The following is a 24716-nucleotide window of genomic DNA, read 5'->3' as shown; positions in this document are numbered from 1 at the left end:
AAAACCCAAACACTTACTGTTTCATTCTTAGGAAATCTATGCCTATTTTTGTTTCTTTGATTTTTTAACCTAAAAATTGTAGTTTGAGCCTTCTTATTTAATTGAGTTTAGAATTCAAACTTAATGTGAATTCTATACAGACTGTAAATAAAAAGTTGCTTTTTGATTATGATCATTTATATATCTGTTAATAATACTCTATGTAAAATAACTTGCAAAATTTCTTAAAACTATGGAAAAATGAGTTAACCACTGTGCCATAATTTTAACCCTGTCTTAATGGCTTATTGTTTTCTCTGTTTCCCCCAGTCCTGAATAGGAAGATACAAATTTCATTCATGGACAATGGAACTTTTACCCTGGTGTTTAGCATTGCAACTTAAACAGCTCACTCTAAATTTCCATTTTAGCAGGGGGTAAAAAAATAAAAGCATTGCCAGAAGACTGAAGTTAGACAAATAGGAATAAAATAAAATATCTGATGCAGCAAACTCAGAAGTCTAATTGAATTTAATTGAATAGTTTATACACAATTGATTCATTTCACAATGAAAATGAAATCTCGGGCAAAAAACAATGCAAAGAGATTATTTTTTGGATTGTGTTCATTTGTTTTTCTTTTTTTAAAAAAAGAAAATGCCTGCTATCTAGAAAAGACCTCACGATATGAAACAAAAGAAAACACACAATGGCAGCAAAAAATACAAAATGAGATGCATGCAAAAGATTTAACAACAAACACTTGCATAAATCAAGTGCTTTAAACATTCAAAATTTAAAACTATGTTTTAGTGCCGTTTTGACAGAGTGGGTATGAAAGAATTCAGTATTGTAACAGATTTTTTATAAATTATTTCATTTATTCAATTTATTTTATTTTTGTTTTTTAAAGTTTTATGCTGCCCGTTTCATAAAGGCAACTGTAAATTATTCCTTTAGATTGCATACAATGCTGTATTTGTGATAAAGAATTTTATAAAAGGGATGAATATGGAAAAAGCGATGTATAAATGTGATCCGGTCAACACTCCGTTCGTAAAATATGTATAATGAAAGAAAAGTTTTAATAAAACTTGTTCAAAAAAAAAGAAAAGAATGCATATTTGCATGGTTCTTTCAGGAGAAAATGCCTATTTTTATTTTTGCTCCAGGTTCAGAAACAGAAATTATGGTTTAACGGGCAGCATGAAGCCAAGTACTTTGCCAACATTTTTACTTCAGGGCCGTCTATAAACTTAACATTTAAGACCTAATTATAGGCTGCATGGACAGCAGCCTTATCATGGCTTTCAATTAAGCATGAAACTGCTAGTCATAATCTTTGGCTGCTCAGGACTCGCAAAACAGCCGCTTCTGGTTTATTTAGATACTTGCTTGTTTCCCAGGTTAGCAGCATTTTTCCTCATTAATCAGACAAACGCATCCAGGAAACCCACAGCTTATTTTAAGTTGTCTTCTCAGCAACATAGGCTTATAATTAAGCAATAAGCATAGACAATATTACTGCGCTTAATGGAGCTTAATTGCCATTCTGCATGTTTGTGTGTTATGCATATCTGCACGCATACGGATACATTAATAAGTCCATTCAAGGGAAGTTAGGGAATCGGCCATCATCAAAATGTCTTCGAGTCTTGAGAAGAAACTGTTGGGAACAACTGTACTGTAGAGATTATTTTAACTTGACTGTTCTTGAATCCAATGCATTGGATGGCTTCTTCAGCCAAAATGGTTATGAGGAAAGAGGACAGTTCTTTCAGAATTCATGAGTTGAGGGCAGCTGCCATCACATCAGCAGTGAAGATAGAGAGATCGGGTGACTGATGGTTAGTGGAAATGTTTTGATCTGCAAGGAAATAAAACAAAACCCCAACAAGCTGCGGCTTCCTGTGACAGCCACAAGCTATGTAGATAGTTGGTCGTAAATCTGTTCCTTTGCTTGGGGAATTTCATAAGATATGTCTGCCTTAAACCCAAAGATAAACCACTAAAGAAATAATTAAGATGCCTACTTTCAAGATAGTGACCATGACCGTAGAATCAAAACCCCAACCCTTTTTTATGTGAATTTCATGACACATGCAAAAAAGAAGAAGAAAAAGAAGCAAGGCTTTTTCTGTGTGGTTCTGACCACCGATTTGACTTTGGATGGCTTGCAGGCACCCCTGCCTCTTGCCACTAATGGTAGCAAGATCATTCTGCTTTTAATAAAACAAGCACCTATCTGTCAACATTTAGGATTGCTATGGCTGTGCACACTTCAAAAATAATTCAGGAAAGTTGCTTTGACCTGCAAGGGCAGCCCACATTGATGTTTACTAAGCCAGTTGGTTGTTTCCCAGGCTCGGAATCATCTGCTTTAAGGAATTCACTTACTAAAGTTAATCTAATTTTTAAACAAGCATCATCTTCTCTTCCGGGCTTGCTGGAAGCCTGAACAAATTGAGGATATATTTTAGCAGGGAGGAGTTGCACAAGTACAAGGTCTGAATCACTTGTGAATCATTTTGGCCATCTCTGATGACTTCTTGGTCTTCTATCTTTGTAGCAGAATAAATTCAGAGTTTTCAGCTATACACCCCCTGCCATCCCTTTGTTTGCTATGCTTACCTGTATTTTTCCTGCTGTTGCTGCTGGTCCCTCCAGTGCTACTCCCAATTTTCCTTCCTCCTACGCCATGGCAGCTATATTGCTCTTACCTATGATTATTTGAATGCACGCAGGCTCTGGCTTTGATGTTCTTCATATACTGTAATTTGTTTTGATTAATGGATTTTTCAAAGGTGTGGTACTTCATCTTCATCCTCTGTTGATTAAGACCACCACGTATCAGGTCATCTCGTCTATTTAATTCTACTAAACTTAAATTAATTATAATGCTGTTGAGTTTAAAACATGTCATAAACAAACCCAGCCATTGGTTCCATAGCAACAATATAGTGTTGTTATTTTAACACGACTTGGCAACTTGCAAGGTTTTTTTTCCTAATTATAAGAAAGAAGAAATAGTAATTGCCAAACTTAATAATGTTAAAATCGTGTAATAAAGGGTAGTGTAAAATAAAGGTATCTCCTGAAAAGTGCATTGAAGAATATATTTAAGAGCTTCCACTTACATTCTACAAGATTTCTTTTTGTCTGGGACGTGACGTTGTTTGTGGATTGTAGATTTTATGATCTTTCATTCTACTTTGACAAATGTGCATGCTTTCCTCTCATGTTTCATTCAGCAATTAAAATAATAATAATTAAAATATTGCATTTTCTGCCCCCATATGCCCTAAGCAAGACCTGTTTGTTGTAGGTTCGGGCTCAAAATATATTGTTTTGAAATTAGTTTTATATTTTTGTTTATTTCTTTAAGTATATTTACAGGACTTATTTGAAATGCTAGTGGCATTTTGATTGTTTAGAGTTAGCTATATGCATCGGGGCAATTATGATTACATAGTTCAGATAGTTGTCCCAGACTATTTACAGCTACTGAAGAATTGTGTGTTTTCTTAGGAATAGTTCCCACTCTTTTTGCGAGAGACAATGTGGCGTAGTAGTTTAAGTGCTGGAATAAGGGTAGGAAAATACAGATTCTAATCCTCCTTTAGGCGGAGAAGCCAAGTGAATGACCCTGGACCACTCACACATTCTTTCAGCCACAAAACAGTGCCTCTGCAAAAGCTGGTTTAACAACAAACTCTTCATTCATCATGCATTGATGACTTTGCTAGGCAAAGTGCACTACAAACAAGCAGCCCTTGCAACCAAGTGGAACAAATGTTAGGAAGAAGATTTCCCACTGTGGTAATGAGTCTTGTTTAAAGGAAAGAATATATAAGGTTGTGGCTGTAGCTTCTCTGACATTTTAGTTACGGAATAAAACAAGTGGTTTGAGGTTTAGCTTATAATATTGAAAAAGATTAGATGCAATATTTAAGAGATTTGTCAACCCCAGCCGACATCAGGAAGCCTGCCATCTTGAATGTTAGAGAGAGAATCATCGTTTTAAAGAGATACTTTTCAAATGACATTTTATGCCAAATATAATGAGAATTTATTGCAAAAATAGCACACAAACATATAAGTTGGTCTTCATACATTTTAGATAACGACTTCATTTGGCATATACGTACTTGTAGGTTTGATTACAAATTTTAATAGTGAAAATAAAATTCTAAAATAAAAGGGAAACAAAAATGGGTGCAATTCTTCTTTATAAAATCATTAGTGGGCACTGCCCCTCCCCTTTGTTATCTAATTTAAAGAAAAACAGAAAACCAATTTGTTGCTGATTTAATTTAACAGATTAGGTAAGCAATATAATAACAGAAACATTCTAGATTTCTTACAGAGTTTTCTGAGGTATAAAACTGAATTTATTCAGCAATAGTATTATTTCCTCCCATGTAATATATATATATATTCATATATATATTTAGTCATATATTTTTATTCCAATTCACCTGATCCAAACTTATATTTCATGTTATTCCATCCATTTTAGATAATAGTTTCCTTGTCTTTATTAAGAAAAAAATGGAACATTTAATTTGGAAAAAGTTTGTTTCCATGAGCAAATGCATATTTTCTGGATTTTTTTTCAGAGAAATGTACATATAATTATTAGAGTAAAAATATTTGCATAACCCTTCGCTTACTAATTTTGCAACGATTTTTATTACATTTCAAGATGTAAAACAATACAGATAAAATGATGAGGTTAATTTGGAGAACCCAAAGCAAAGCATTTGCCAAACTGCCCTGTGTTCTTCTAATTAACAAGCTAGCTTTGTGTGGGCTGGATGGTGTGTTGATCGAGTACATGGTTAGCTCAAAAAATATGCCCCAAGACAGATCATCAAAGATTCTTCATCAGACTGGAAAGAGGTACCGAATGGGGTACTACACAGTCTTCTTCTTTTCCCTATTTGTGTTAATGACTTGGATGATGAGATATAGGAATATTTCTCAGATTTTCAGATGCCACAAAATTTAGTGGGGTAGCTTCTAGTTATGTACAAGGGAAAAACAAAATGGAAAACAACCTTGACAAATTAGAGAAATGAGCTTGAAATAACAAAAAAAAAAAAAACAATTTTCTAATACAGCATCATCTGTCAAAAGTTAATGATGCACCCAAAAAGGAATTGGGCTGTGATTGTCATATTTGTTTTGACTTCTTTTCCCCCTAATACCAGTAGTTCTTGACTTAAAACCATTTGTTTAGTGACCGTTCGAAGTTACAAAGGCACTGTAAAAAGTGACTTATGACCAGTTTTCATACTCACAACCATTACAGCGTCTCCATGGTCATGTGATCAAAATTCAGGCACTTGGCAACTGGCCTACATTTATGACAGTTGCACTGTCCCTTGGTCACACGATCACCATTTGTAACATTCACAGTTGGCTTCCAACAAGCAAAATCCATTGGGAAAGCCAGATTTGCTTAATTATTTCATGATTTGCTGAACAACTGCAGTGATTCATTTAACAACTCTGCCCAAAAAAGAGGTTGTAAAATGGAGTACAAATTCACTGAAAAACTGCCTTGCTTAGCAATAGAAATTTGGGGCTCAATTGTGATCATAAGTTGAGGGCTACTCATTTGCCTGTCAAATGCAAAAGTATTTTCACTTAGAGCAGTGGTTCTCAACCTGTGGGTCGCGACCCCTTTGGGGTCAAACGACCCTTTCACAGGGGTCGCCTAAGACCATCGGAAAACACATATTTTCAATGGTTTTAGGAATAATTTTATGGTTGGGGGTCACCACAACATGAGGAACTCTATTAGAGGGTCACGGCATTAGGAAGGTTGAGAACCACTGACTTAGAGCAAAAAAGAGCAAAATAAAATGGGCAGGTATAGGCTAGGGCAGAGTTTTTCAAACTTTCTCAAGTCAAGACATCTATAATCGTTCCCAAACTGTGTGCACTCATGAATGCTTTTGTTATGAAGTAGTTAAATATGTCACCATGAATTTATTGTCACCCCGTGGAGTGCTGTGGAACACAGACTGAGAACCATGAGGTTAGGCGGTACCTGGTAAATAGTATTTGTGAAAAAGACATTGGAGCAATAGTTGATTGAAAACTGAATACGAATCAGAAATGTGATACATCTGCCCCCCCCCCAAAAAAGCAAGTGCAGTTTTAGGGTACAATATCAAAAGTACCCATTCCAAATTACAGGAAGAAATAATCATGCTATGTTCTGCATTGGTCAGATCCCTCCTCAAGTATTTTGCCTGCTTCTGGGCATCTTGCTGTAAGAAGGATTCAGAAGGAGCATTGGAAGGATTTTGGAGAAAGGCAGTGTGTCCTCTAAATCTGACACATTTAGTACAATTGTGCATCTCTTGCGAATTGATGTCTTGGACCATCCAAGAACACAAACCTACATCTTATCTGCTTAAAACAGTGACACAGAGCTCCTGCATGTTTCAAAGCATCTTTTGGAGATAAAATCTGAAGTGTTGTACAAGTATTGTTACAATCCTTTTAGCCTTGAGACGAGAAGAGTGAGGTTGATATGTTCTTTTCAAAGACCTGGAAGATGTTGCACAACAGTAGGGCAAGACCCATTCTTAATTGCTCATGGACAAAACACAATCACGGGTTAAGTTATTGGAAAGCAAATTCTGTTTGCACATCAGAAAAAAAAAATCTTAATATATTTTGACATTGAAACCAGTCTTCTTCTAGCTGTGGAATTCTATGTTTAAGCATCTATTTAATTTTGAAAAATGAAGAGCTACCAGAGCAAGATATTATTTCTGAAGTAATTGAATGGGAGAATATTATTTTATCCAATTTCTGAGGTACGATATCATACATACATATGATGAAGGATCAGATTAATTAATACTCTGATGCTTATCTTGACCTTTACCACCTACTGGGTTCGCCCACCTACTGTGCTACTGAGCTTTTTAATAAGCTATTGACCAAAGAAATAAATATATACTGAAATGTAAAATATGGCAAAACTAAATGAAGTGCAGCATTTCCTTAGATCTTAATGATAAGATGTGTGCAAAGTAGTCAATTTCCTCTGGAGGTTTTAGAAGAGGAAACTGACAAAATGATATAAATTATTTAAATATGAAAGTTCCCCGGGTTGCTTATTGAATCTATCATTTCCCCTGCTTGAGTTATGGCACATTCATAAGGTTGGTTTCCACAGGTTTCTTTTAGGCTTGTGTTTCTCAACCTAGGCAATTTTAAAATGGGTGGACCTGAATTCCCAGAATTTGCAAGCTGATTTGGGAATGCTGGAAAGTCCACACATCTTAAAGTAGCGGAGCTTAGATTAATAATGATCAGGACTCTGGTGGCTTCTTTTCTGACTTAACACATTTTATTAAAAAGCATCAGCTTTTGTGAGCTGTAGCTTATTTCATCAGATACATAGAACACATCTCTGTACACTCATTTAGCTTACTTTTGGGGTGTTTCATGTTTGCTTTTCTTGGTAAAATTGCGTATCAAATTTATCACTTAGGAAATAACCCTCCATATTGAAGGATGTATACATTCTAAATACATTCTCTTAGGAAAAAGAAGTATTATTGTGGCTTAAATGTTATAAAGGACTTTTGTTAATAACTATCCTATAGAAAAGGGCTATAATTTCTAAGCCTGTGAATCAGTCACTTACTACTTTTAAGACATGTGTTTTAACACATACTTATTGCATATCTGAAATCTTTGTGAAAGGGCTTCTCTTGGTAGTGTTTATCAGATAAGTAGGTATTAATAACATTGTTTTTGTGGCACCTGAAGATGGCAATAGCTTCCCTTTATCCTTATAATTTTCCTTAACTGTTCATACCTGAAATCCGCCAGCAGCAATAATCGTTCAATCTGAACAAACAGGGTTTTGCTAACATGCCAGTCTTTAGTTTTGAGATGATATCTTTGGGTGAAGGCAGTACAGCTGAAGTGATTCCATGTCATTTGATACATTTAGGGATCTGTTTTTAGAAGTATGAAGAAGTCTGGGCAATAAATTTCTATTTAACTACAGGATACTATCAGATAATATCTCAGTCAGAGAGCCCTGTTAATAATGAAATGCAACACAAACATCACTGATACCGATTTGCTTATTCTGATTAATTTGGATTAATTGCAAAATAAAATGAACTAATTTCCCCTCAAACAGAAATAGTTCATTTCTCCCCTCCCCCCCAAAAAACCACATGATTTTGAAAGGTAGCTATTTATTCAGATAGTAATGATCTCTTCTGTTTAGACTGAACTTATCCATTCAGGATGCTGGTAACATAGGATAAAGAAATCTCCCAATGGCTAATGAAAAACATTGGTTATTGACATGCTTACTTCCATTCTTTCTCTTTGCTGTGGCCAAATAAATTTACTTGTGGCCAAGTAAATAATTTCAAAGGAAAGTGGATGCATAGAAAGAAAAAGGAAGCAGATAAGATGTTTGACTGAAGATGCTGAAGAAACCATTAGTCTAAGGTTGTTTTTAATTTTCTTAGATGTAAGAAGTATTAGCCCTCAATGCATGTAATCTGGGCCAAAGCTAGGATTGCTGAATATTGTTTAGCCTCCCTGCAATAATTTTATTCTCTAACAAAATGATTCAAACCTTAATTTATTCTGAATTCAGATAGCATTTGTAACAGACCTTGCTCCTTGTTAAGTATGTTTAAGATTATGCACTTAATCAGATTAATATTTAGCTTTGAAATTGGAATTCCCCTTGATTTCCATCTAACGACTGTTTGTTAAAACAAAAAAGGAAGTTTTAAAAAGGGGGTGAGCCAATACAAGAACATATGTATTATGTCACGTTACGTAGTAAAAATTGTTTATTTTATTTATTTATTTAAAACATTGATATAGCCGCCTGTATTCTATCCAAATCTGGATGGTTCTCAATCAAAAGTTAAAACAACATATAAAATCATATTAAAACTATAAAACTAAATAGATTAAAACATTAAAAACAACAAAGATCTGGCACCAAGTCAAACTCCTAATGTGCAATTATTCAATCTTATCCAAGCATTTGGGGGGAAAGTCAGGTCTTTAAAGCTTTAAGGAAGGCTAAGAGAGTAGGGGCCTGCTGTATTTCGGGGTGGGGGGGGCAGAGTTCCATAAGGTAGGGAGCTACCACGGAAAAGGCTTGCTTCCTAGTTCCCATCAGATGGCAGTATTCAGGGGAAGACCCTATATAGGACTTTGCCATATAGAACTTTAAAGGTCATAAAGGTCATTGGATTGCATCTGGAAAGAAACTGGAAGCCATTGCATCTCCTGCAACAAAGGTATTAGATGGATACCTACAGGATCCCATTACTGTGCACGTTGCTGCATTCCAGACCAGTTGAAGTTACTGAGTGGTCCTCAAGAGAATCCTCATGTAGAAGGTGTTGCAGTATTCCAAACAGAATATGACCAAGGCATGAATGACCATGAATAAGGCCTCCCTATTCAGATAAGGGCACAATTGGAGAACTAGAATGTAAAGCCCATGGCTGCCATAGCTGCCACAGAAGCCAGGTATTTTCCCTAAGAATATGAATAACAAGGCAATGGTTCCATTTGTTCATCCAGAAAGTCAAATCCAGCACTGGCGGATATGCACATGATAAAAATAAACTTAGAGAAAATTAAAATTAGATTAAAATTTCTCATAAAAAGTAAAACAAATAGGATCTTATGCACGTTTATTGTTTGATGTCAGAACTGAAACGTACACAGGCAAATCCTGGGCAACCCATTGGTAGTCAGCTCCCTTGTGAGCCTGATATTACGGACATGGCATCAGATCGGTCTTCAGCAATTGGACAAAATACATCAGCCGACATAGATGCACTTGGCCTTAAACACAGCAGCAAGTCAGCCAACATCTGTAGGAATCTATAGTTACGATTCATTCATTCTTTGAATTCTTATATCTTTGGGAGTAATATTTTAATGTTTGAAATTTTAATGCTAACTTAATTGTGGTTTTATTGTTGGAAGATGCACTGTGCAGCTTCCAACAATACAATGGTAGGGGCAGGGTGGGGTATAAATCTAAATAAACAAGTGATTAGAATTCATACTGCTGCATCTTTTGGCAAGCAACCATTAAAATGGGCTAAAAATTCTACCGTATTCTGAGTTTAATTCTACTGTAAGTGCAATATTAATGCAGTGTCAGGGGTTTTCAATTCAATTGTGTATAATTGTGTCATAGTTTTCTTATGTATGATGTACACTGAAGATGGCATTTAATTTCGTTGTATGAGGTGCAATGACAATAAAGTAAACTTAAACTTTAAAAAAGGGAGGGAAAGCTACTGTGAGAAAAAAAAGGGATATTTTATTTATTTATTTATGGCGATAAGAACAAAGTATTTGTTTAAAAAATATTCATTTCCAGAAGGTATCTACACAAATATAGCTCTGGAATTCAGTCTAGGCATTGAGAACTGAAAATTCCTACACTGAACCATGGTGAGCCCCTATTCAACCCATTAAAATATGATAGAGGTAGCTGCCACAAATTAATAATAACTTTTTAATGTCTTTTTATCTCTGTCTCTCTCTCCCTCGTTTGTCTGTATGGCTTCTACCAAATTCTATCTATCTGCCTCTCAGCGGAGAAATTAAAATATGATGTATGATTCTTAAGGCAGGACGTTTCAATTTGTGTTTGTTTATTTTATTTCATGAAGGTTAAAAACAAGCAAACAAGCACCGCTCTTGTAATTTTCCTTTATTAAAAAAAAAAGAAAAGAAAAGAAAGGAGGAGAAAGATGGGCAAAGAATCAGAAACGGTTTTCAAGTGATGATACCCAGTAATTTGTTCATTCTTCTGTCAGTGTAATTTACAAGACAGCGACAGATAAACATGGCTATACATGATTCATTTACGGTGACACAATGGCAGATACACAGAGCAGAACCCTGCCCGTGAGATAAAGTGGACTGAGTGACTTATGCAGTAATTAGGGGATAATTGTCATTAACCTCGCAAACAGTAGTTTACCCATATTGTTTAAAAGGCTCCAGGATGCATAATGACAAGGTAATCTGTCAAAGCGCTAGGGGGAAATATTAATAAGATTTGTGCAGGCCTGGATAGAAAATATGCAGAAAGCGGCCACATTAAGCTAATTGGTGGATGAATATACACTTGTAAAAGTGCTTCTAATGGCACGTTTGCTGCTCTCCAAATGACTACTGTTAATGTGGAGAAGTGGGCTGCCGACAAAGTCAGGACTTCAGGGACAAGAGGGTATTAAGTCATCCAGGCACGGTTGTTATTATCTAGCATGCCACAACATATTTCTTCCTCCATTTTCTTTCGCATTCCAAGGTCTGTAATACCTCAATGCATGATTCATACGATGTTAATACGTCCCTAATCTCTGCTCTTTTTTGTGTGTGATTTTTGTAACCCGCTCCTCTTCTTCTGCATCGTGCTTTTGTCCCGAGCATGAAGATGTTGAGCTCCTGAAGACCCTGTGTGTGTGTGTGTGTGTGTGTGTGTGTGTGTGTGTGTGTTTACATTTTTTAAAAGATTCAGTGACAAGTTATGCCAGAAAGCAGAAGTCAAAGATTCTTCTGCTGTTCCTACATAAGTTTGGCGACTGTGAATCACTTGTGTCTTGTATTGTCACCCAGATCCTGTTTATTGGAACTAACTTTCTCCTGTGGAAGAGTTCACGTTATGTAGCAGTGTTTCTGCTAAAACTTTACCAAAAATAGTTGTGTCTCAGTCTCCATATTATCCAGAGTGATAATAGCAGTGGCCCAGTCTCTATATTATCCAGAGTCATAAGATAGAGTGTCCCAGTCTCTATATTATCCAGACTGAGGGCAATGAGTTTAAACTGAAAATGCATATGTCCCCAATTAGCTTCTCTAAAAGTCTGCCTAAATATGGAAGCCATGATCAAAGCTCCCATTCTTGTTTCCAGAATTTAATATTGTGACTATGCAGATCAGGAGTGGGTTCTACTTACCTTTACTACCAGTTTCCAACGGTGATTTGTGCATGCGCAGATCGCCGATAATGACATCCGGGGTAGTGGGCAGGACCTTCTGCCAGTTTTTCTATTGGTTCTTGCGATCCGGTCCGAACCGGGGGCAACCCACCACTGATGCAGATACTATAAAATACCCATTAGCCCTCACTAATGAATGAAAAGTAGTCTGTCGTTCCCACAAATGAAATTTCCGATTATTAACTAGATGACTCCGAAATAGTATGGACTCCCTCTCAGGCAATGCCCTAAGCCCAGAAACCATCAGTGTGATCTTCTCCCTGGCCTTACTTCCATGGAGAACCTCCTACAGCCCTTCTCAGCCTCCAAATAGCAGCTCTTATCATGCCTGTATAGAATAACATTGTTTAAACTGATACCACAATTGTTGTGGGCCAACTTTGGAACGGATCAGCTGGGCTGAAGGAGAAATGTCTCTGTGTGGTAAGGATGATTGATTGTATGGTTGATAATTTTTGAGTTTGGGTAAATAAGATAAAGAACAGGTTTTTAGAAAACTGAAAAAAATGGAAAAATAGGATGACTCTTTTTGAAGATGGAGGCTTGACTGGTTGCATTTAAATGAAGCAAGATCAACTTGATTTGGAAAATAAATATTATGTACTTTTCCATAGAAAATCCTATAACAGATCTATTGCTTTAAAAAAAAAATGTATGATGTATCGATAGAAATAATGGAGTCCCTTGAGATCCAGACTGCAGAGTATTCCGTAACAAAGAAAATCTTTTGCAAAAAGCCAACCAGTGTATTTTTAAAAATTGCACAGAATATTTTAAACTTCTCTTTTTGAATCCTTATACAGTTACATAAGCTAAAGTAGTGAATCCTGGTTTGACAATGCAAATTGTATAAATTAGGATTATTTTTAATCAATTCTCACCAGGAAATGTGTGTGTTTCCTTGCAAACTAATTTGCTCTGTTAATACGAGTTTTCCCTCTCCAACTAAGTGAGAAACTGCATGTGTGCCATGCTATTTCTGGAAAGCTAAACACTTAAGCAAAAAGAAAATGTTCTATATATCTACAGAATATAGTTTGTGTGCTGATCTATTATGCAATGCCTAAACATTTACTTACTTCATTACATGGGAAGCTTCTGCAGTTACCTTGTAATGCAAATTCAGCGTGGAACCTAACACCTTAACTGAGGCCTCACGTTTTGCTCTATTTTCCATGTCCGTTTGGCCTGCAGTCACTATATCGTCTGAACCCTTGATAGAATCAATGTCAGGGTTCCAATCAGCATCTATGTAGTGATTGCAGGCCAAATTCAAATTATTTTTTTCTCAACTTCAATTACTTTTCAATAAGAATCTACATAGATGCTGATTCTATTAAGGGTAAATTCTTATTGAAAAGTAATTGAAATTGAGAAAAAAATAATTTGAATTCATCTATAGAATTCAATTCTAGTTTTTTATAATTGTATTCTTATTAAACATAATCAGTGCATCAAGATTTTTGGGCAGATCATTAGAAGAGGATGATTTATAAGTTTTTAATTTTATTAATCTAAGATCAAGATACTTATTTATTTATTTATATCCTGGCTTTATATGTTTATTAAAAAGTCAGGTTAGCCAGCATTATTAATCTAAGAACAAGATCTAAAATCAAGAATTTAGGAATAAGAGAAACTTTTGTACTGGCATAAACAAAAGGAAGAATTTGGCCCTTATTGTTTGCAAAAAGGATTATATTTTTCCCAAATTGAATCAAAAGATCCCAAGATTTTTTGGTCTTTCAATGTTTTCATTACAACAATTTTCCATATTTATTACAGTATATCAAGGTGGAGTTTCTCTATTTTTGCTATTATGAATTCAACAGTTATATTATTTTTACTTCTTTCAATTCTTTCACTAAATAATAACAATAAAAATATATTGGAATCATTACTGAATTTTACTATATTCGTATTATTAATCTCTCTTTTTGACTTTATACACTCTCAAAGGACTTTTCTGCACTTCCAACAACTGTATGTACTGTCCTTGGAAGTTTTAGTACCATCTATGAATAATTTCAAAGCAATTTCCTGGATTTTTGCTGTTATTTATCATAATATGGAGTTCTTCCAAAATGCAATCCATTGTGTTAGAGATGTGTCTTAACTCTGATTTCCATACAGAGCTGTTGATCCCTCTCCAGAAACTTCTTGTTAGACCCTTAGAGGACTTTGAAGATTCTAACATGAGATTTTCAAAAGCTGTTAATGGTATTATTGTACAGATTATATTTTTTTAATAAAAAAGACTCGTTTCATTCATTTGTAACCAATTTGGTTTAGGCAAATTCCTGCTTCAAAATTCTTCTTTCTTGATTGTTTATTAAATAGTCCCTTAATCTAAAAAGGGTTTGCCATCTCCATACTTTACTAGATAATCCTGCTAAGTTGTTTGCGAAACAGCCACAGAAGACAGTTTAGTTAGAGAGACTCTGGCCCAGTACAGATATCCTGAAAGTATTATCCAGTCATACATAGCTGCCATTATTGGTCTGGCATGATCAAGATCCATGGTAAATCTAATGGAGAACTAATTTTATGAAATGTTGCTTCACCCTAATTGCTGTAGCGTTTGTTGAAGCCTCAGAAAATCCAAATGAAATCCTTCCTTCCTTCCTTCCTTCCTTGTTCCTTCCTTCCTTCCTTCCTTCCTTCCCTCCTTCCTTCCTTCCCTCCCTCCCTCTTTCATTCTCTTTCTTTCTTTTCATCTTTAGCAGAATAATAGAATAATAGAGGTGGAGATCTTCTAATCCAACCCCCTGCTTAAGCAGGAGACACTGTACCATTCCAGACAAGTGGCTGTCCAGACTCTTCTTAAAAGCCTCCAGTGATGGAGCACCCACAGCTTCTGAAAGCAAGCTGGTTAACTGTTCTCACTGTTTGGAAATTTCTCCTAGTTCTAAGTTAGTTAGTTCCAGTGGTGGGTTCCTCCCAGTTCCTCACGGTTCCGCCAAGCTGGTAGTGGTGACTATATGATGTCACCGAAATGGTTCTGCCGTGGGGCTTCAAAGGGCCACCCTACAGCTGATCAGTGTTAAAAGAAAACAAATGAGTAGACCGGTGCCTGCAAAAATACATGAGTAGATCAGTGCCTGCAAAAATACACGAATAGACCAGTGCCTGCAAAAATACATGAGTAGATCAGTGCCTGCAAAAATAAATGGGTAGACCAGTGTCTGCAAAAATAAATGGGTAGATCGGTACAGCCTGGTAGATCAGTACCTCTGCTAAATCCTAAATAATTGTCACATGACCATCAAGCCACGTCCACAAAATAAGCCATGCCCACAAATTAAGCCACACCCACAGAACCAATAGTAAAAAAAAAATAGAACCCATCCCTGGTTAGTTCTAGGTTATAGGAAATCTAAATTTCTGGAAATTAACTGTTGAAATCATGACTGTCAACTCATTTTATCTTTTAAAAAATATTTTGCAGAAAGGACATATTTGCAGTGCTGCCTGTTGTTTTATTTTTGCACGTTACTCATTTGTAGTTCTTTATTTTTTTATCTTTATTTATTTATCATGTATGTCCATATACAGTAGTCAGCCATCATTTACTTAATCCAAGAAACAAAGTTAGGACATATTATGCTGATGATTCATGTTATACTAATAACGGTTCTAATTTGGATGAAGATAGTTTTTGCAGAGAGATCAATTACTAACACAATTAGGGCATTGCTAAAAAATTGGCCTAGCCCTTCAAGAAGAATTAAGGGAATACATTTCCCTATTTCCCACTTGGTTAGTATGCTGCTAGTTGGCTTCTGAATGGGGGAAAATACACACAGAAAAGTAAAGTCTGCCTCTTAAAATTTACATAGACTGGCAGTGGCCAAATTATTCTCTTTGTTGTCATGTATTCTCCAACTTTCTTCTCTATGCCAGAACTTCATTTAAACAAGAGAGACACGTTCATTTCACTTTGTGCATTTTCATATAATTTGTTGCAAATGTTTCACCTCATTATACCATAGTCCTTCAGGGCGAAGCATTCTGAATGTTGTAAAGAGAGTAATTATTATGGAGATTTAAGGTGGAGTGGAGCTTATGGAGCAGGAAAGATTCATATCAGAATGAGAATTACTGGAGACCTCTAGAGAAAATCCATATCCTGAAAGTAGTAGTATTAATTGGGGATCTGTACATTGTGTCTTTGGAAATTTTCACAAGACCGGTAGTTTTGTAGTTTGTTAGAAAGATTGTGTATTGAGGGGATTGTTGAAATAATGAGATTTAAAATCAGACTCCTAGAAATCTGTGATCATTTAATAGCTGCGGTACATTTTTTTCTTTGCGTTGTATTCTTTTTTACTTAGATGAGCTAATCTTGTTTACTTTGCTATGTCATCTAGCTTTCATCTCCTTTTTTGGGTCTTCCTAGATTTTTTTTTTTTTTTTTTTATCCTCTGAATCAAACTTTGCTGCAGTTTAAATGTTGGCAATCTTTCCTCCTATGTTTGAACTGAAACTCCAGGCTATGCTGCTGCTCTTCTAATATGCAGTTAGGGGAAATAAAATACATTACACTGAAGGAAAGATGTGCTGAAGGACAAATGGATAGCAATATTATTCCCAAACATGGAAATGCTATCAGACCAACCAAGATTTGTGGCCGGTTATACTATGAGAGTCACTCTGAAACTTTATTGAAATAGCCTACCAGTAGAATAAATATACAAGGTCTCAAATTAATTCCTGGTATCTCTTGGAATTTATTTTTCTATGGAGCTGAGATGGACCAGGGGTCAGATTTAGTGTAAAGTAGCCAATCGCTTCTAATTGTTATTTTTTCTCACTTTCTTGCTATTGTAAACCCAATCTGGTAGATTCAATGGCTGTTGGGTGTCACTGACATATAGGTAATCCTTGACCTATGACCACAATTGAGCCCAAAATTTCTGCTGTTCAGTGAGACATTTGATGAGTGAGTTTTGTCCCATTTTACAATTTTTAGAAGTTGCTAATCTATTACGCAATGCCTAAACATTTATGTACTTCATTACATGGGAAGTTTCTGCAGTTACTTTGTAATGCAAATTCAGTGTGGAACCTAACACCTTAACTGAGTCTTCATGTTTTGCTCTATTTTCCATGTCCGTTTGGCCTGCAGTCACTATGTTATCTGAACCCTTGATAGAATCAGCATCTATGTAGATCCTTATCAGAAAGTAATTGAAGTTGAGAAAAAAATAATTTGAATTCAGCTATAGAACTCAATTCTATGTTTCTATAATTGTATTCTTATTAAAGCTAAGAAGTGCATAAGGATTTTCGGGCAGGCCATTAGAAGAGAGAGGACGATTTAGAGTTTTTTAACTTTAACTTTATTAATCTAAGAACAAGGTATTTATTATTTGCATCCTGCCTTTATTGTTTTTACAAATATGTCAGTGAGCATTATTAATCTAAGAACAAGAATCTAATACTAAGAGCAACTTTTGTACTGGAATAAACAAAACAAAAGGAGGAATTTGGCCACAGTTGCTAAGTGAATCACTGCAGTTGATAAGATAGTAACACGGTTGTTAAATGAATCTGGCTTCCCCATTGATTTTGCTTGTCAAAAGTTTGCAAAAGGTGATCCCATGACCTTGGGACACAGAAACAATAATACTATCACAGTAATAATAGAAAATATTCCCTACGTGCTCCCTAATTTTTCTTTGAAGGGGTCCTTAAAATATTTTTGATTAATTTCTTCGAGATCGCCTGCTGCTACCGACGACCTCCCATCGTCCCGTGTGCTCCCACAGAGAGGGCCTCCTCAGGGTGCCATCAGCCAATCAATGTAGGCTGGTGACCCCCAGGGGGAGGGCCTTCTCTGTGGGGGCACCTACCCTCTGGAATCAGTTGCCCCCAGAGATAAGGAGAATCCAAGACCTTAGTGCCTTCCGCCGTGCCCTTAAAACTCACTTTTTCCAGCAAGCCGGGCTGGCTTAAGAAGAAATTTTAAATGTTTTAATTGGTTTGTATTTTTAATCTTGGGCCAAATTTATATATATTTTAATTGTTTTTTAATATTTGTATTCCATGTTTTTTAATTCTGGCTGTACACCGCCCTGAGTCCTCAGGGAGAAGGGCGGTATATAAATTAAAAAAAAAAAAATTAAGTTTTTGCATAATTACCTTTTAATGAATTCACAATATGGCTACATTGATATATACATTTGGTTACATTGATATATACATTTAGCTTTAAGTAGCTATGTTGAAAAAGCAAATTAGGGAAAGGATAGCAGATCTGCAAATATTGATATATAATCATTAACAATATATAGAATATGTAATATATTCTCATTTCAGGATAATAAAAAAAAGGAATCAAGGATTTTTTTTTAGAACAAAAAAATAGCATATATTTTTTAGAAATGTGTTTGTCTCTTAAACAAGATATAAATTTGTTCGTGTTGTATCAAAAACTTTATTTATGAAGCAGAAGCCCTCAGGAAATCATATCTCCTATATTTTCATCCCAGTCCATGGATATTCCCTCTCTAAATTAAAGTGCTGAAAATTACACTGGATCTTGGGGTGAAAGGTCAACATTTCTAACCCTATTTGTATCATCTCTGATAATAATCAACCTGAGGTTATCCTTCATTCTTAGGTGACCTACATGTTAGGAGACTTTCCATCCTGACATATCTCATCCTCACCTTTAGGTCAGGTAAAACCAGAAGATATGTGCAGGATGATTAACTATGACATTATTTCAGTGACCCAATAAGAATCTCTCTCTCTCTCTCTCTCCCTCCCTCCCTCCCTCTCTCTCTCTCTCCCTCCCTCCCTCCCTCCCTCCCTCCCTCCCTCCCTCCGATGTTTATGTGTGGATCTATTTTTTATTTATGCTGTTATAGAGAAAGAAATAATATGTGGGTTTAAAGCTATACATTGTGAAGATGTTAATCTTAGTTGAATTAGACGTTTCTTTCTAAAATTGGAAGACAGCACAATTCTATTGTGTAGAAATGGAGCAACTACTGTGTCACTTTAGACAACCGAGAAGCAGAATCATTTGCTGCAGATGTATGGCACGCAGATCTTATGGACTTTCTCAGCATGAATGATCCTTGAATTTCGTGTCTGCACTGTCCCAAGAGGTTTATCTATTCAGTCATGAGTTGACTGAAATAATATAAATTGGAATCTTTTGTAACGAAAAAAGTAAATGTTGATAAAATTTAATGGCATTGGGGAAAGTCATGAGAGAAGCCAAAACGAGTTACACGGAAGACATGATATGAGCCTCAAGCTGAGTATTACAATACACAGAGGAATCCACAGCTAGTTTGTAACAAACTCCAAAGGGATCCTTGGTTCCTTATAACTTTAATCTTAAAATATTCCTATTCCTTCTTATCTACTTCTAAATTGTAATGCATTACTAATTTTCATTCAGTTAGCATTATGTGAACATTGCTTTGATTATAATACAGCACATATGTACAGTATTATATAAAACATACATGTTCTGACCTAGTTTTCTGCAATGAAATGGGAACAAAAAAAGAGATACAACTGAGGAAAAGTACTGAAAAAGTCAGCTTGAAAAGTGGCAGGTCTAATTTTTTTTCAATTAATCATTGCTTTTAAAAGGCTGTTGCTTGTTTGATTTGGAGAAATATTAAATAGCAATAGCATGGATTTACTTGGTTGATTTAAAAAAAACAATATCTGGTTTAAGTATTTGTTGAGTATCTATTTATTCACCAATATCGCCTTTTAGATGTGTGATCAATTTATTTTTATAGCATTGTGGTTTCTTTGAAGCAAGTGCAGCATTTTAATGTTTCCAGGTAAACAATTAAAATGTAGAATTTTGAGGAAAAGCTGAATTGATGGAAAGTGCAAACTAACTGTCCTCTGGACCTACACATTTCATAAGGAGCTCCAGGATCTTGAAATATCTATGTTCAGCAAGGGGATAGCTAAGGCTTTGATCCTACTTATATTTGAACTAAACTGCAATTCACTGTACCACATCCATAGCAAATTATTCTTCTTCTTCTTCTTCTTCTTCTTCTTCTTCTTCTTCTTCTTCTTCTTCTTCTTCTTCTTCTTCTTCTTCTTCTTCTTCTTCTTCTTCTTCTTCTCCTCCTCCTCCTCCTCCTCCTCCTCCTCCTCCTCCTCCTCCTCCTCCTTCTCCTCCTCCTCCCCATTAAGTTAATGAAATGGGTATCAGAATTATACTTCAAGTAAGAACATAAGTAGGTCAGGAATTTAAATAGAACTGTGCTGGATTAGACCATCAATCAATTTTCTTTTAGTAACGGGATAGTTTGGTATCTCTGTAAAGATTACATATAGGTATAAATGTACATAACTTCTCCTTTTAGCTCTCCAGGCTAGTAGGAAACAACAGAGTTGCCTTCCTTGAATTTACTTCTACTATATATTTTAGGTAGTACTCAACTTATAACCACAATTGAGCACAACATTTCTGTTGCTAAACAAGACAATTGTTAAGTGAGCTGTGCCCTGTTTATTTTAAGTGAATAATGTAGTTGTTAAGTGAATCTGGCTTGTCCTATTGACTTTGCTAGTCAGAATCCAGCGGGAATAGCTACCCCTAGTAATCATATGACCCCAGGCCACTGCAACTGTCATAAATACATGCTGGTTGCCAATGTGACTATGGGGATGCTGCAATGGACATAAGTATGAAAACTGGTCATAAATCACATTTTTCAATGCCATTGTAACTTCGAATGGTCACTAAACAAATGGTTGGGTTACCTGTAATGAATTTCATAATTATGTATTGTCGGCTTGAAGAAATGAAACTCTCTCTACTGTTTATATAGTATATATATATATTATCATTTTATAATGTTCCACTAACTTGTTTTGTATGGTTTAATAGAGAGTAGCAATTATGGATCTTTCTGAACTTCTTGGAAGATAGTCTACTTAGAGACCAAAATAACAAACAAGGAGGTTGAGCTAGACAGGCATATCTGTGGAAGTCACCAATTTATTGATTGCTCTATGCTGAGGAAAAGGGCTTGCCAGCAAAATTATAAAAGTTGGCAATATGGCTGGCATGAACTTAACTAGAAGAATTGCTCAAGAAACAATATATTTATTATCTAAACAGTCTTTTGCTTTCACACATACATACTGTTATAGAGGATGGTCTGATATTACAGTGTGGAATTTTTAAGATCTACCTTGAGGCAAATCTCATACTTACTAGCAAAAATGAAAGTGTGAAATGCTTTTTAATGTATATTTAACAACAGATAGTCTGGTGATTACTGATGTGTATTCTCCCTGGACTTTTCCTTTGCTATCAAAAGGTAATATTAAAACACATTTTTACACATTTATGATATCCGCAGTGATCAGATGTTTACTTTTAAAAATGCTTGGTACTTTTATTTATTAAAAGTGGTAAAAAGTCATCATGTTTTCACTCTAACCAAATTTAGTTTACACAGGAACAGCAATTCCGTGAATAAAAACAGTAAAATTTGCCATTTTTTTTAAAAAAAAATGGTTATTATAAAATTAAATTTTAAATCTTCCTTGAGAAGATGAAAAAATATATTAAAGTTTTCCTTAATATTTTATGTTGTCTTTTTAAATTTCCACTTCAATTATAATGTCTAGCTATATATTATATTTATTAATTTGCTTAAAAAAGCAAACCTTCCAAATTGCATATCAAAGACATAAACTGCATGTCACTAAATGTATATTTCAAATATTTCCTGTAGTGATACCGTTTAACAAGGATTGAAGGTACAGTCCGTGACATTTAGATTCAATGCGTAGTGACAGATTACCTTCTCTTATTAATGAATGTTAATTGTATGGTATATAAGCATTTATTGTTTAAAAGAAGATCTCTTAGCTTAGGTCATAAGAGATTATTATTGACAATAGCCCAGTTCACAAAAGCCAGAAGTTTACACTAATGTTTGTTCTAACATGATTAAACCACTATGTTTCTTTTCCTTCAATTATTATGTTTGCTTGGTAGCAAAGTTTGCTTTCAACAAAGTGTTTGCATGTAGTATTCAGAGCTTAGTGTTTGATGAGCAGTCAGAACAGCACATTCAATCGAAATCGATAATTATGCAGAATCAATAAGGTTTTCTTCTTTTGTGTTTGTCTTTGTTGTTTCTTTGATATGGCCTCTAGGATGCTGCAGGCAAAGTGCTGGACCGCTGGGCCATCATGTCCAGGGAAGAAGAGATTATTACCCTTCAGCAGTTTTTGAGGTTTGGAGAAACCAAATCCATTGTGGAGCTGATGGCAATTCAAGAAAAAGAAGGGCAAGCCGTTGCTGTTCCATCTTCAAAGACAGACTCAGACATACGGACTTTTATTGAAAGCAATAATCGAACCAGGAGCCCAAGTCTCCTTGCTCACTTGGAGAACAGCAACCCTTCCAGCATTCATCATTTCGAAAACATCCCAAACAGCCTAGCATTCCTGCTACCATTTCAATACATAAATCCAGTCTCCGCTCCACTACTGGGCTTGCCGCCGAATGGGCTCCTGCTGGAACAGCCAACGCTGAGACTGCGTGAGCCAAACCTTTCAACTCAGAATGAATTTAATGAAAGCAGTGAATCTGATGTTTCCCCAGCCCCTTTCAAGAACGAGCAGACCTCCAGCAGGAATGCCTTGACCAGCATCACCAACGTAGAGCCCAAAAGCGAACCAACTTCCGTTTCCCCTGTTCAGACTTCGACCCCTGTCAGTGATTTATCCAAACCTGAACATACAAAGAGCTCTTTCAGGATTCATAGAATGCGAAGGATGGGCTCAGCCTCACGGAAAGGAAGAGTCTTTTGCAACGCATGCGGGAAAACCTTTTATGACAAGGGGACCCTGAAAATCCACTACAATGCAGTCCACCTTAAGATCAAACATCGATGTACGATCGAAGGCTGCAACATGGTCTTCAGCTCCCTTAGAAGTCGCAACCGCCACAGTGCTAACCCCAATCCCCGACTTCATATGCCCATGTTAAGAAACAATCGAGACAAGGATCTCATCCGTGCTACATCCGGTGCTGCTACTCCTGTTATAGCAAGTACAAAATCGAATCTAACATTAACGAGTCCAGGGCGACCTCCGATGGGTTTTACCACTCCACCATTAGATCCTGTGTTACAAAATCCTCTTCCTAGCCACCTCGTATTTCCCGCTTTAAAGACTGTACAGCCAGTTCCTCCTTTTTACAGAAGTTTACTTACACCTGGGGAGATGGTGAGTCCTCCCACCTCGTTACCAACTAGTCCATTGATGCCAGTAACTGGCACAATGGAACAGTCTTCTCTCCCTTCAGAATCAACACTGCCCGCAGGCATCATGCCCCTCCAAGAAACAAGTGCTGACCTCGCCCCTAAGAAAAAGCCACGAAAGTCAAGCATGCCTGTCAAAATAGAGAAGGAAATCATTGACACAGCCGATGAGTTTGATTACGAAGATGAAGAAATTAATGATAACAGAAGCATAACTCATGATGGTGGTCATGACAATCATTGCCATTCTCAGGAGGAGATGAGCCCAGGGTTGTCTGTGAAGGACTTCTCAAAAAATGGGCAAAGCAGGTGCATTTCAAGGACAGAGCTAAGAAGGACAGATAGTATGACATCAGATGACCAAGAGCACGAGAGGGACTATGAAAATGAATCTGAATCCTCAGAGCCAAAACTGTGTGAGGAATCCATGGAAGGGGATGAACACATGATCCATGAAAGAAGTAGCAAGTCTATGATGAACCATGAAAGACCGGATGAAAACCACAATGATGCTTCCCACCCCGGTGAAATTAAAGTCAAGGAAGAGTTTACAGACCCTACATATGAGATGTTTTACATGAGCCAATACGGACTTTATAATGGAGGCAGTGCCAGCATGGCTGCTCTCCATGAAAGCTTCGCTTCATCATTCAGTTATAACAGCCCCCAGAAATTCTCTCCAGAAGGCGATTTGTGCTCGAGTCCAGATCCCAAGATCTGCTATGTGTGCAAGAAGAGTTTCAAGAGTTCCTACAGCGTGAAACTCCATTATAGGAATGTTCACTTAAAAGAGATGCATGTCTGCACAGTGGCTGGCTGCAATGCTGCTTTCCCCTCCCGAAGAAGCAGAGACAGGTTAGTAAATATTGAATTTATTAACTGATTTTCTGCAGCTGTCTTTTTCTTAAGCCAAAGCTTAAGCAAGTCAAACGTAGGCTTTATACTGAATATATTTAAATTATATGGACGGCATATTCCTTTAATATAAGACTAGGTAAGCAACCTGGTAGCCCCTAGATATTTTTATTATAATTCCCAATCCGCATATCAGTGGGCAGTGATAACGGGAGTTGTCATACAAAAATAACTAAAGGATACCACGTTGCCTTTCCTCAAACCAAGAAATCTTTCATTAGCTTTGTTTCTTGCTTTTCTTGATCTCTAGATCTGTATGCAAACACTGAACCATCACATTATATAATGAAATAGAAGTGCAAATATAATAGGACTGTAGGTTCTTCACTGCTTTTCTGTGTATCTTAATTAACTGTTCTTTCAATTTGTAAACAAAGCTCCCATTTCTCAGGGTGATTATTTCTATATTCCATATAGACCGTTCATGCATAGGAGAATGTAAATATGTTGAATCGATGAAGAGACAGTAGACAGAAATGCATACATATTCCTGTGTACA

General features: G+C 36.1%; 1 protein-coding gene and 1 long non-coding RNA gene across 7 annotated transcripts in view; one reads left to right on the top strand and one right to left on the bottom strand.

Annotated features, from left to right (window-relative positions):
- BNC2 (basonuclin zinc finger protein 2) overlaps positions 1 to 24716 on the top strand; it is a 437236-nt gene that overhangs the window by 385814 nt on the left and 26706 nt on the right. For all 6 annotated transcript variants that reach the window (XM_034410486.3, XM_087886300.1, XM_087886301.1 and 3 more), the window contains one exon: positions 22191 to 24157. In XM_034410486.3, coding sequence (XP_034266377.1) covers positions 22191 to 24157 — 1967 coding nt within the window. The remainder of the gene's footprint in view (positions 1 to 22190; positions 24158 to 24716) is intronic.
- On the bottom strand, positions 494 to 2715 carry LOC148115157 (uncharacterized). The gene is made up of 2 exons (XR_015732274.1): positions 2611 to 2715; positions 494 to 1846 (listed from the first exon to the last, which is right to left on the bottom strand). It is a non-coding gene; the product is annotated as an uncharacterized LOC148115157 (long non-coding RNA).

Source organism: Pantherophis guttatus, chromosome 2 (genome assembly GCF_059756535.1).
Source record: "Pantherophis guttatus breed Tessera chromosome 2, ASM5975653v1, whole genome shotgun sequence".
Taxonomy (NCBI): Eukaryota; Metazoa; Chordata; class Lepidosauria; order Squamata; family Colubridae; genus Pantherophis; species Pantherophis guttatus.
The sequence above is the reverse complement of the archived record's forward strand: the minus strand, read 5'-3'. Positions and strand labels throughout refer to the sequence as shown.